General features: G+C 42.0%; 1 protein-coding gene across 1 annotated transcript; it reads right to left on the minus strand.

The window, feature by feature from the left end:
• Positions 1-7,554: 7,554 nt before the first annotated feature.
• LOC131264881 (uncharacterized) lies at positions 7,555-8,605 on the minus strand. The gene is made up of 4 exons (XM_058267148.1): positions 8,563-8,605; positions 8,254-8,485; positions 7,890-8,177; positions 7,555-7,825 (listed from the first exon to the last, which is right to left on the minus strand). Exons 1-4 carry the CDS (start codon positions 8,603-8,605, stop codon positions 7,675-7,677), a joined length of 714 nt encoding a protein of 237 aa, XP_058123131.1. The 3' UTR covers positions 7,555-7,674.
• Positions 8,606-13,987: the final 5,382 nt, after the last annotated feature.

A 13,987-nucleotide genomic window follows, 5' to 3' on the forward strand; every position in this document is an offset into this window, starting at 1 on the left:
CTAATCGAACCACGGATAAAATTGAGTTTACAAATGTTCATCGATAGATCGATAACTTTCCCACGATATGAGCCCAAAAGACTTGTTTATTTCGGAGAAGTTGATACTAGATGTAGGGCCAGCGCAATTTGAAATCCCTCGTGAGTTATTTTCAATTTCACTTGTAGGTTGTCTTTTTCCATTGGATTGATTTTTTAATGCCACACAAAAAAGGCTATTTAATAAATATGAAACGTGAGAAAGCTTCGATTAAGTTAGATACAGTGTGAAACATCGCTACCAATGTCAGCTCATCTTGTTTACAAAGCTGGCGACAAAGCCACGGGCTGCAGGACTACTGCTGTACTCGGTATCAAGCTCAGGTGAAACAATGTTCCACGAATGTGTATAAGAAGACAAAATCTGTATCTTTTGATGATCATTATGCAATCAACACCCATAACCCACTTAGGAAAAGTGTCTGCAACACCTCGCCTCGCCGTATGAGTATTGAACATATCTTACGAGGGATCACACCCAACCGCATCAGATTAAAGTTGTGGTAAATCTTCGAAAATATGTTAAAAAGTGAGTGTGTTAAAAAAATCAATCGTGTAAGTGCTGTGTAAGTGCATTGTTTTAAGTATAGAACAACATTGATAAAATATATATTAACACATTAAGTAATAAAAGAAAGTAATTTAAATTGATACAAATGATCACAAACATGTTATTAAACTCATAACATAAACCAAACATAACTCAACGTACAAAAAATAATATAAGCCAAGATATGGTAACAGAAATGTTGTAAAAGTAGCTTCAAAACTCTTTAAAAACGGAAGATGTACAAAAAGTAAATGTATCACCTGAAAAACAGATTGCATCAGAATTGAGAGAAAACAATGTACAATTGTACCAAAACTGCTAGCGATCCATGACATAAGTACATGGTATAAGCAGATAAATTAACCCTACGCATCCTGAACGTATCACGCGTGAGTCAGAAAATCATAAGTGCAGGTCAACCGTTGGCCCCTGCTGGCTTCGCGTTAACCAGCTATCATTTAATCATTTCCTCGAAAAGCACTTCACATGGTCCACACCGTTTGTTGCCAATTGAAAACAACTGCACCGACAAAGAGATCATTATCAGTCCGGTGCGGACGATAAGCACTCCATCATAATCGCCATCGAGGGCAACCCTTTTTCCGTTTCGGGCTCGGTCCCATCCGCCTCTCATGCTGGCCACCCACTGCCGCCCCACGGTGGGTGGTTTAATTTGCTTTTTATTAATATGGATATTTATTGTAATTTATCCTGCGAACCGTCACACCTGCAGGGCTGAGTTTGTGCGCCGGCGAGGAGAATTGGAGCCACCCCCAACGCTGGCTTCATCAACATTTCGTCGCTTATCAGTCGTGCGAGGAATATTAATTTCATTATTCACCTCACTGGTCGTGTGGCTGAGTGTGTGTGTTGGTATGTATTTGTCGCCGGCTGTGTGGTTTCTATCTCTCCTCGAGTGTTGCTGGCGGCGTGTTGATGTGATTTGTGGTTCCTAGATGGAATTGTCGGTATGATTTACGATATGTTTGAATTAGCATCGGATTTCTTGCGGGGAAAAATCGATCGACCGATCCCGGGGCCTTTTCCCTTCTCCCATGTTGTCCAGTCCGAGGTGAAATAAGGAAAACAAGCAGCTGTAGAAACGTTTGCTAAACTTCCGATCAGATCGGTACTTTATGAAATGTATCCGTGCCGCCCGTTCCCGTTTGACGAATGTCCTTTTCCATAAGCCAGGCTGTTTGCTGGGAGTCGAGATCGAGTGCAAAAAGTATCAGCTTGCAACCTCAGCCAATTATCGGTTTCGGCGATTCGATCATTTTTCGCTTGTAAAACGCCCATCTACGCCTTCTAAAACCCTAAAGGAAAATGTCGCCAACTGATCATTGCGACTCAGCCGGGGTCTGTTTTCCAAATGGAACTCGGTTCAGGCGTAACAGTTTCCGGCTACGCTCAATTGCACGTTGCGAAATTGATACTGTTGAGAGCAAAAGGCGGGAGGCGTTGCAGTGCAATTTGCCTATTTCTTAGCAAAAGAGAGGCAACCTTCACGTGCTTTAGCAAGGATTCAGATGCTGTAGAGGAAGTGGAAAGTAGAGGAAAGGGCGAAGATAGCAATGCCTTTCAGCTTTTTCCGCCAAGCTAATCAAAATCCAGTAATCCAGGAAAGAAACAGCGTGGCATCATTAAATTCAGTTTAAATCGAACACATATTAATCTTCCATTGCCTATGCCGTCTTGAGACACACCTCAGGAAAATAAGACACCGAAGAAAACTACGGCCAAGAAAAACGGAAGCGATCATTCCAATCGAACACCGCCCATTCAGAGTGTTCCGTTTATCGCTCGACTGGAACAACGCTTGCACCGACAAGGCGGAAATGCGAACCACCGGTTTATTAATCCGGACGGTTTCGGGGTGGAAATTAATCAAGCGTAATCAACGCGGCTTGACCGTGCGTTTTCGGCAGGATACGGACTCGACGAGGCGCCCTCCCGCTGACATTTGGTTGACAATATTTTCCGGCTCTTCGGGGTCGGATTTGTGCTCGGTTTCTTTTGTGCCGTCCTTTAGGTGCTCTTGGGTGATGATTGTTGTTTGAGCTGGTTTGTTTGTCTGTTGTGTTTAATCTTTACTGTGCCGCATTTCTTTAGCCCTTGAGGAGCTATACTTGGGACGTGATTTCCTTCTTGTTCGGGAGTGTTGAAAGGAAAATTTGTTGAAGATTAAAAACCGCTTGAAATGGGCGATGAAAAATTGATTCACTTTTTAAATTTGTTTGTGATATACTTTTAAAGAAATACTTTGGCATGTCTTACATTTATAGTAATGCTTATAAGTGAGAAAACATGAAATATTTTTACATTCAATATTAAAGCAATGAGCTTCTCTTTGCACATTCTATTTTTCTAGATGTGGATTAATTTTGTCCCGTTACTTTTCCACCACAAATATTTCCATCTGTTCGTGTGTTGTATGTATCAATAGAACCGCTCACACCAGGGATCATTTTTAATATTAAATTTTAATAAAAGCCCTAAGAGAGTACGATGTATTTTACCAACCGATTAAATGCCCCGCAGCTCACAAATGGTTTCGCACTTCTTGAGCTCGTTTCAGAAACACTTCTCTACGTCGATTTTGTTACAATTAAACTCGGTTTAGATTGAAACGGAACCCGCGGCCCCTGTTCGGTTCGAGGGCATCGACGGGAGGCGGGCCAAGGTAAGTTTTCTTCCACACACCAACGTCGAGCTAACTGGCGGGCCTGCCGAACAATCTCTCGCTCTCGAAACCCGGCCACCCGGCAGGAGGTCTCGTCTTCGGAGGGATTTTTGGGGATGAAGAAAAGGACTCTCCGAATGACGCTCAATCCTTTGCAGATCCTTCCGTTTGCCTGCTAGTCCTCTTGGCTGGCTTATCCACCACACGCTTCTGCCTTCGGTTGCTGAAGTGCTAATACGAGAAATGTGGGTAAACATTGCATTAGAAACTAAACATAGCCTCCGGGCCAGAATGATGATGATGATGATGATGATGTTGAATGCAGTATGTTTTGGGTCGAAAGAGTGGGAAAATATAATTACCGTCTTTTGGGTTCCGACATAAGGCGACACAAACACAACGCGAAAGTGGGTCGCATTGAAAGGGCGTCGAAGGTTTCGGTAATTAGGTGGGATTTTTCCAGATTTTGACTACATTCTACACGTGAAATCGATGGTATTGGTTTCTTGGGCGTTTAATTTGAAGTTTGGTGCTGTGACAGTTTTTGACAAAAAGGGGTTAAACGGGTTTATTTGTTCAAAACGTTTAATTGCCTATTAGACGAGAATTTTGCCGATTTGGCATCCATTCTAACAGTTTCTAATGAGGTTGGGTGTTCAATATCGTGTTGTCACAATATTCGAACTAGTTTTGTTCTGGAATATAGTTTGGTTAATTAGTTAAAGTTGAACACAGTCGAATGGAGTTGAATGTGAAGTCATATTTTACAAACTTTTTATTTTGATAACATATTTATCGTATTCATTTAGATGTTCTACTGTATATTTTTATTGCACAAGATTTTAATATTTTTTCGATAAGGGGTTATTTATTTGTAAGTTTTAGGTGAGAATCAACTATTTTTCAAGTGAGCCAATTGTTGCCGTACGAAAACGAGACACTAAAGCATTTGCCATCTGTCTAAACCGTTAGGACAAAAGAAACTCGCTCGAAAAGATCGTCATAATCCAGTAAAAGTGGCTCTCCGCTGCTGTGTTTTATTTCTTTCACAGTCTTCCAATTTCCATCATCAGTCACTGTTGTCTACCCCGTTTCAGCCGTTTCGGTGAAGTGGTGGAAAAATCCGCCAAACAAATGCGACTCGTACACAAACAAATCATCGTAATAGTTATAAAAATCATAATAATAACGACCTAGTGAAGCCGCCGATCCACTGCGATGCAAAAGGAGGATCTCCGCAGGGTGGCCCTTAAAGCGAGCTGGTCTCCCGTTAATCCTTACAGCAGGACCAGCCGAGTTTTTTTCTGCAGGGGGTCGGGGATGAGTAGCGGCACTTGGCCCCGGCGGGAGACAACGTCAGGGAAAAATCTTCTCGATCTCGGCTAGTTGGAAAGCGGAGCAAAATCTAACTCAATCCCGTCCGGGAAGGTTGCGTCGCGAATTGCGAATTGAATAAATGGAAACAAAATTAAATAGCTAAGTGGCCACTCGTGAAGTAATAACCCTTACGAAGTGGAGTTCCAGCCACGGCCGTGCACGGCATTGTGCTGAGACGAGGAGGGATTTGTGTGTTGTGGACACCGGGAATGGATTTTTATTTCCTTGCTCCCTTCACATGGCGGTTGATCGCTCTTGTTGTCGTCTGGAACTGGCTGACGATGATGATGATGATGATGCATTGTGTTGGCACACGAAACAATTGGAACCAACATCGTCGTTTAGGTCGAGCAGAAGTCATCGTTGTTTTTCACGGTATTAGTGGCATTATCCTTGAGTGCCTTTACTAGTCTAATCTCAACTAATAGTGCAGATATTACTTAGTGTATGGCATGCACCACTAAGATCACAAAAAAAAACTAATTGTCTTTTATATTTGTACAGTTGGTTCCATTTTATTTGTTTGTAAATAAATCAGTCTTTGAAGAAGCCATCTCACTTCTACTTTTGTAGCCGTGAAGCTTGTTGCAAATGTACTTTAACAAAACTTTAGAGTACACTGTTTCTGTGTTGATGTTGAAACTCTCCGATTTAATCCGTTTCGTCAAATTTTGGTACCATCACTGACATTGACTGACACGTGGCATGATATTTGGTGTTAAAAACATGTATTATTTTTTTTTCTAATTTGCAAGAATCGACAACTTTTAGTCTGCTTAGTTGAGTGAGGCGCTCTGAAACCCTAGAACAAGCGCATAAGAATGAATTTAAACAACGTCTCTGAAGATCTTTATTCGAGCAAACACTTACCTTCAGCTATGCTCGTTCCAACCAGGATCACAAACCGCTCTGCCGGAAGGGAACCGAGCAGGTTCATAGTCGTCCATTTTGTCTCTTGCCAGGCCTGATGGTTGTCCATGGCCAGAAGAAAGTCCCAGTGCGAAAGCAGGCTACAAACTGTCAGCACAAGTACGGCAAACGAACGCATTGTCGTAGAGTACACAGGTCTGCCACAGCGGGACAGTGCCACGATGTTGACCACGGAAAAGGAGACACCCAACTGGGAGACCCGATCAGTATGAGTCGAGACTGATTAGCAAGTTTTTTCGGGCCAAATGTACACTCTCCATGTGCTCGCTATGATTTCGCTGGATTCTTTTGCATTGAACATTCTTGGCGCTTTTTTATACTTATTTCTCGAACTGATGCTGATAAGAAGAGGGCTAACATTGGTCACCGGAGATAGACACTTCAGCTTCCGAGCGAAAGACGTCAGCGTACACAAATCATTTACAATTTTGATAGTTATTTGCGTGGATGGGGTGGATGCTGGCGAATGGAATTGATAGACCTCACCATATATTTTTCGTCAATTCCAACAAAAAAAAACGAGAGCACAATTGCATTTGCAAAATAATGCGTTTTGAGTAAAACAAGTGAATGGCATGGTATATTTGCATCAGAGTGAATCAGTAGAACCTTTCACGTTGCACTGTGCTAGAGGTTATTGACATATTTAAACCTGGAGTTGATAACCAAAATCGTTGTGTTTTCAGGAGCAAAGTATAGCAACAATTGTTGTAAATAGGTAGTTTACCTATCGGTGTTGTGATGCGGTTTATTTTTGTTTACATGCAATATCAGGCCGTGGTCTGAATCCTTACTTTCAAGAGCACTGTGATGATCCGTGTGGTGATGACTTAAAAAGTGAAAGGTGTAGAAATGAGAGACAATGTGATAGGAAGATGTTTTTCGAGAACATTTTATTTGTAATTGCTGATAACAATGGTTGATTAATCTGGGTGCTTCAGTTTGACCGATGTCTGTTTGTGAAGAGCGTGTCGGTTAAAAAATTACGTAACATCCTTGAAAAATGAAGAACTCAGCAAACAATATTATCGCTTTAAAGAAAAGGATGGATAATACTTAGTTTATTAACATATTGTATTTTTTTAAAGAAAATAAAGTATTAAAACAGAAGACCAACTGTTTTCAACCTAAATTGGCATTCTAGCCTAAGCTAGGTGTCGCTAGCAGCATCGTGACACATTTCACAGGACGATGTGAAATATTTCAAGAAACAATTATATTTTTCGATATTCGAAATACGTTAAACAAATGAGATTTATCTTTTGATAAAGAAAACAAATGAACTTCTCGCCCACTGGTATTAAAAATTTCTTAATTGATGTACGTTTATTCCATGAACAACAAAATAGTCTTTTGATATATATTGTAGGTTATGTTATTTAAACTGAGAAGCCTGGTTTGTGTTTGGTTTTGTAACATGGTTTGGTAAACCATAGTTTTACTTCTTTCTTTCTTGTTTAAACACAGCAAAACGGTTGTAGCTCATGCTGCGTACAACATCAACAATCATATTGACAGAAGATCAACCTGTGGAACATCCGGCACCAAAATTTGATCCTCCAAACGAAGCGTATGCGCAATGAGCCATTCCATGGCAAACCGTCACAATCGAGGCGCTTGCGTTGCTAACCACACATTTTGCTTTGTTACACTGCAACCGATTCCATCGTTTGGTATACAATCGATATGAAATTAACGCGACAAAAATTCCGGGGGACCTCGACTGATGGTACGGAGCATCATCAAAGCGGTGAACCTTGAATTATTTTTAACTCAATCGCTCCGTTGTTGGCGCGGGGATAAGCACCAAGCACGTTGCTCTTGGTCCGGGAAGGGAAAGTACTCGATGTTCTCCAGCGGCTGTAGTTTGCTGTTGGTTTTAACTTATCGTAGCACTTTGCTCTCGGCATGGGATCAAACAAAGAACAACATACCGTAGGCGTTTCGTTTATTTTGAACTGTTTGCATTTCTGTTTTTCAATATAATGCTTCGATCTAATACCTCCCATGGAAATTTTATTTTTCATTACTTTATTTTGACCTGGGACCTAAGAGTATTTTATTTCAAGAACCGTTAAACATATAAGCCATGTAATTTAATGATTTTGTCTTGCATTTCCTTCATTCTTTCTGCACATTGTTTGCCGGACGATCGCTCTGTATCGTATATCAAAGAGCTTGGCGAACAACGGTGCACCACATTTGTTGATGTTTTGCTGAAAGCAAATTGCTAGGCTGTGAAATAAACTTTAGAGAAAACCGATAAGTGTAGTGCACTGCTTCTGGTCCAGTCATGTTTTCCCAGACTCACCTACAATCGTTCTCTGTCAGTGTTGCAATTGTTTTGTGACGCAACTGGTTCCAATCGGTCGTGGAACAGTTTTGCAGCAGCTCTTGCAGATTTCCGGCGCAATATGAATAGTTGGACTGACCCAAGGGCACAACGTTAGCCCCATCGGCTTCGCATATGAACGCAAACTCTTGCTCGAGAAGGATTAGCGTCTTGGCCATATTGATGTCTTGGGGTTCGAAGCAACGTTCCAGCTGACGAGCAAACGGAACGTAGCACTTTTTGATTTCCTCAAACTGCTCACAGTTGCTGGGATTATAAAAGGAACGAGTGAAATAAAAGAGTTTGCTAGCCTCATAAAGATGATGCAAAAAATGTGACCTACTAGTTAATAAACTCTTTCCGATTTTCCTCCGTCAGCCCGTCGAGGCCGTTGGTAAAGTTTTGTGGATCGTGATGGCGGTTAACGCAGTTCTGCAGAGCCACGTTGGCCGCCACCATTCGTTCCGCTTCGCCCGTGTCGTTCGTCTTCTCCAGGCAAAGCAGCTCGAAAACGTCATCAAACTGAAACATAAGCTCGACGTATTGCTGGAATGTCGTTGCTCCTTTGGCCGGCGCTGCAAGGACGGTGTGGCGGTGAATAACAAAGATTTTGAAAATAATGATTCCACAAATGTTCACAAAAAGCTCTTACAAATCGTTGACACTAGGAATGCCAAAACTATCGCTCGATACATGATAGGGAAAGAACCGCAGACACTTTCACTCGATTTCGCGATGAAGCAACGATCGATACTGCAACGCTGAAGCAATCTAATGCACATGCAAGTTGCACTCTCTGCACTCGCTTCGGTTGCGACCAATTAGTTCGATAAATTGACCAATTGAACGATTGCCGATCACAACGAGCTGACATCGTGTGTTCAAGAACCGTGTCTACATTGTTAGGGGATAATCGAATAGTTGAAAATCTGTAGCAGTGGGTTTTATTCTGAATTCTTAAATAACAAGTGACAAATAAGGAATTTCGTCTTATTCTAAAAGCGTGAATTTTATTCTAGGAACATCAAGGAAAAATGTTGATTTGAATTACTTTATACCTAATCTCAGGTGTTCATTTGAAAAATTGTATTATAAAACAAACATATCTTCTCCTATTTTCATTTGATTTTGCCTAATTAGGCTAAGCTCTTTTTTCGTTAAATGTTTGTTCGTTTTCGAGTTTGAATGTTGTGTTTGAATCTGTTAGAGTCGCATTTTTTTAAATTACCAAATTGATAAAATATAGGCTACAAATATATCAGTTATGGTGAATATACCCAAGCAATTGATTGTATTATAAAGATTGGACGAAGACTCCCATTAAGACACCTATCTGAATGGCAACGATGTAGAGAATATTATATTATAATCTAGAAAAACATGCAATACATTGTCGTATCCGTTAAATATATATTCATTTTGGCATAAATGAAAAGCAATTAACAGGGAAGGCATATGACAATCACCTTCCGATGCGAGTACAAGCAACCAGCAAAACATCGACACCGTTTGGATTTTTAAAATAACGAGAGAATAGAACCGACAGCGTCCGGGGGTTTCCTGCATTGCGGAAAACCAGGGTGGATAAACATTACTTTAGAAAGTCGCGCCGCAAGCAGTGCGCCGGCGCAATGGCGACCTCATAATTCAAATAAACCATGAAATAACCTCCTTGCGCGTCCATCCACGTTTCCGTCATCCCACGTACGGCTCCCGAATGATCTCAAACCGGTGCGGTGTGCAAGTGAGCGAAACGAGCGCATCCCGAGATGGGCCGAAGACTTCCGCCGCCAAATTTTCGTTTTGCCCATTCGCGGTTGGTTAGGCTGGCGGGTTATTTTGCTTTATGTTCCCGTCCCTAGGAGCAGTTAGGTAATTCCTTCGGGATTCACTTTCACTTCTACCGTGGGGTTTCTTTTTTTCCACTCGTTTTCCCGCACTGGAGGAAAACCCATCCTAGCTGGGCCGGTGATGCTCGGTCCGAAATTGGAGCAAATCGAAACGGCTTCCTTGGCGTCCGGTTCGCTTAGCGGACTTCGCTAAAAATACACAAAAATCAACTCCGGGTGCGAACATCGCGTTGCGATCTCGCAGCCCTGTCTGTTCGCCATGAACTGGCCTGAGCGGGGAGGTTTTGGGAGGCATTCCTCTAAGAAACGCAGAGATGGTGGAATAAACGGCAGTGGAAATGGAGCAGGGTGCCGGGTTATGAATTCCCAAGTCCGAACCGCTGCATCGAACCACGATCCAAACGAGCGACAAATTAGGCAACGAAAATGGTGCATAACTACCTGTGAGATGGTTTTCTCAGGAATGACAATTTTTCATTTGATCGAGAGATTAAGCAACGCGCTCAAGTTAGTTGTATCATCAGGGATACTATGAAATACTGCTGCATCTGAAATACTCCCCCTGACCTGAAAACAATTTATACAAAGGCATATGTACAATTGGTCGATGGTGGATTTATTTTATACAGTAATTGTTTTGATTGAATGCTGACTTTCTGTTACTGTTCCTCGAATGGTCGGATCAATTGAAGAGCGGTTACGTTTTTATTGAGCATGAAGAAGTTTAGCAGTTGGTTGTTTTTTCACTGTTTTTACAGATGTATCAATTTACACTTGACCTGTGATATGTTTAGCATTATGCTGTGCATTATTATTTACGCTGTTTTACTATAAAATATATATTTTTAAATAGTTCTTATCCACTTTGATCAATTGTCAACCTTATTTAATTGCCACTATTTACGTAATTGAAAACAAACTGTTACTTATACCTAATGCTTTGAAATATAAACGGTATCATTGATGAATATAATCAACGATCGACAAATTAATCTTATTTAATAGTGATTTGAATTGTCACTCCGATGGTTGCTTTTACATCAATAACAATAAATCGTTGTTAACGGAAATGATGCCGTCGACAAAAAATTGCAGTCGTACCGTGTTTACTACAGTTTTATTGACACTGTCGGTCGCTTTACGTTTAACCAACAGGAGCGAAAATACCACCGAAGACGCCACGCAGCACGATAAAGAAGCAAGTGGTCGATGGTGATAAACATCCACAAGCCGAAGACGACTGCGGGACATCGATGAGGTGACTAAATTAACCAACTCGTCGACTTCGACTTCAGCGTACGAAATTCATTCAGTAAACCCCGCGCGTAATCTGACCTGAAGCGAGCAATTTTAATTGACAGTCTTAATTGTCACCAAGGCACGCGTCGAGGTGAAAGAAAAAAACAAACTAAAGAGCATTCTGAGTCGCAACCAGCAAGCAGTAGGGCTGAAGATCATTGTCTTAGATCGGTCGGCAAAGGGCCCTCGAGGACCAACGGGCGAAGATTGCCGGTGATAAAATGCGACCATTGCAGATGGAGGAGACGTGGGGACGTGGTGTTGGACACGGTCTTGATTTATCGCCAACATCAACGCGGCTGTCATGTGCAGTCAAGATCGCCGGGCAGCTTGGGACCGTGGGGACACATACACACACACACGCGCAAGATAAGTACGCTAATTAACATGTGTTTATTTATTATCCTTCCACTGCAGGGCGCCATCCCGCGCAACCCATGCCGACCGATTGTGGACCCAACGACGAAGATTTAGTGCAATTTGACAGAGTCGGAGCGTTTCTGGCAGCGGTTGCTGACGGGGTATATAATTTAACGTCGGTGGCCACCGTCCCGGCACAGGCCGCCGGTCATTTCGGATCGGATCCGATCGTCATCCTAATCACTAGGATCTCGAGAGCATTGCAAGTGTTTTCAGCGCCTTGCCCATCTTTTCGGGTGGATTGCATTCGGAGGATAAGACCAGAAGGTTTGGTGCCACGGTGCTCACACCTTCCGAAGAAGTCGTGTCTGGTCGCTAATGGTAACGAAGGGAAGCGATCTACTATCGCACGTGGGAACAATTTCGTGCTACATTGTAGATACCGCTTGCCACTTTGCAGCATGTCAAAGGAATAATTTGAAGAAGGATGAACCGCAGCAGGGGATCTTATTTCGCAAGTGCTGTCTTCATGATTAAGAAATGTCATGGTACATTATAGGAAGAGTAATTGTTTTGTGTGTATAATATGATACTTACAGCTTCATTAGCGAGATTGGTTTGAAGGATATGAGTACAGCTTAAATAATTTAAACGTTAGGACCACTTGTCAATCAGAAAAGCATAAATTAAATATGACATAGATGATTTCCTAAGATTAATTTTCATATTTAACAAGTTGACTGCTAAGCGTTTTTAGCACACTTTCTTAGCGCAATCTTTTATAAAGAATTAAACTTGTTTATAACATTAAATCGACGGTTTTCGAAGGTCAAGCAAAGACTAAGCTTCCCTAAGAACTTTTAAGAACTAATTGCTGCTGTCACCACTTTTGGGTGACGTGGCAGTCAACGTGTTAAATTTGTAGAATTAAAACCTTTCAAAGATCAGTTCTTTTTATTTTTGAGGAATATACTATGGTAATTTTTCTGGAACAAGCTACGCCTCAAAATAATAAATAGGTTTACGCAATTCCAATACCTCAAAGTTTGAGAATGAGTTTATTCGAAAGTATATATATTTACATGTTTACCTTTGATCTTGCTGATCTGCAGATCTTACTTGACTACATTTTATCTTTAAAAAATGGCCGAATAGTGCTGTCGTCGTTTTTGCGCTAAAAACTGAAATTCCAGCCCCTAGCGACATCGTGCCCGGATGTAGTCATTCAGCTATTTCCGCTCGCGCCTTACCGACTCGTCACACCCGCCCATTCCGCCCCATTGCCCTCGGGACCGCTCCGGTTTGGGCATAGAATGAACCTGCGACGCCTGGAGTCGGTCGCCCGCACCTTCGACTCCCATGTCTCGGAGCCGGTGGAAATTCCGAAGCATATGCGATCATAATATTCAAGATCGTTGGTTCGCGTGTGGTTCTAATTTTAGCAACATAACGGAAGAGCTACCAGGCCGAACGCGTGCCAGAGGAGCGGGTCGAGCCGCACGATGCTGGCGTGTTTTTGCAGCCAAAAAACTCGCAACACACACTCCAAAACCCCGGATCGGAACGCCGGAGGAACGCATACAAACGCGGCGCGATCATGGACAGGGGCGGCTGACGTAAGATTCGGTGCGTGTGGTTTGTTTTCATTTAAGATGTTCTATTTTTTGCCGTTTTGTTCTGCATTTTGTGAAACATAATTTCAACGACCACGACTTTCTTTCTTTTTGAGCACCTCTCGTTCGCGCCACAACAAACTTGCCCTGTTTTTCCAGCCTTTTTCTGATAGTTGGGCCCACTTTTCTCTCGTTCGTCAATGTGTTTGCCTAGCCGCAACCATGCTGTGTTTTCACATTTTTCAACTCCTGATCTGGGCTTCTTCGTTTCTGGAACCACCGAAAGATTCACTTTCCATTTCATCCTACCGTGAATGAAGATCACTGTCCGTGATAAATTGTACTACTTTTCCGAGGAAACAGAATTCCATTTTTCAAACGCCGGTCGGCATTAATTGGGCGGTTTAGAAAGGTTTCGGGGAGCACGGGGATTGGTTTTTAAGAAATAAATAAAAAGGGATATATTTTGTTTATAGGAATATTTTCTTGGATAACAGCACTCAAATGGTAACAGAAAAGGTTTTCTTTGGCATTGAATTTCGATCTTTTAAGATGCGTACTTTATTATCCACAAATTGAGAATTTCAAAATAAATAAAATTCAAGAAACTCAACCACATTTCTAGACCCTTCAAAATGTATCAAACATCCCGTTGTTGGTTTATTCTACACATAAACGATCGTCCGTGCACCAGTTCAGCCTGAGTAATGAAGATTTAACGTGCTTATAAAAATTCCTTCTATCAGCAGCGCCCCCGCAAACCTCCTCGTCCCATTCGGCAAGGTGTGGAGAGTTATGAGGAAAATTCCTGAGGTATATAAACGGTTTCCCACCGATCAGCAAGTGCCGGTGTCGGGCCAAATAAGTCTCGCGCGCATTGAGCTGCGTGGAAGCAAAGGAGGAACACCACCTTTTCCCGTTGTACTTTTTTCATCATCTTTTGCACGCCGTGCTT

Source organism: Anopheles coustani, chromosome 2, assembly GCF_943734705.1.
Source record: "Anopheles coustani chromosome 2, idAnoCousDA_361_x.2, whole genome shotgun sequence".
Lineage (NCBI taxonomy): Eukaryota > Metazoa > Arthropoda > Insecta > Diptera > Culicidae > Anopheles > Anopheles coustani.

What these genes read in the sequence shown, in the direction of transcription:
- LOC131264881 (XM_058267148.1), bottom strand. Translation starts at nt 8,605, where the DNA reads ATGTATCGAGCGATAGTTTTGGCATTCCTAGTGTCAACGATTT. An exon ending in CGGAAAGAGTTTATTAACTA is followed by an intron (nt 8,178 to 8,253) that starts GTAGGTCACATT and finishes TTATAATCCCAG; the next exon opens with CAACTGTGAGCAGTTTGAGG. An exon ending in CTGACAGAGAACGATTGTAG is followed by an intron (nt 7,826 to 7,889) that starts GTGAGTCTGGGA and finishes TTTTCTCTAAAG; the next exon opens with TTTATTTCACAGCCTAGCAA.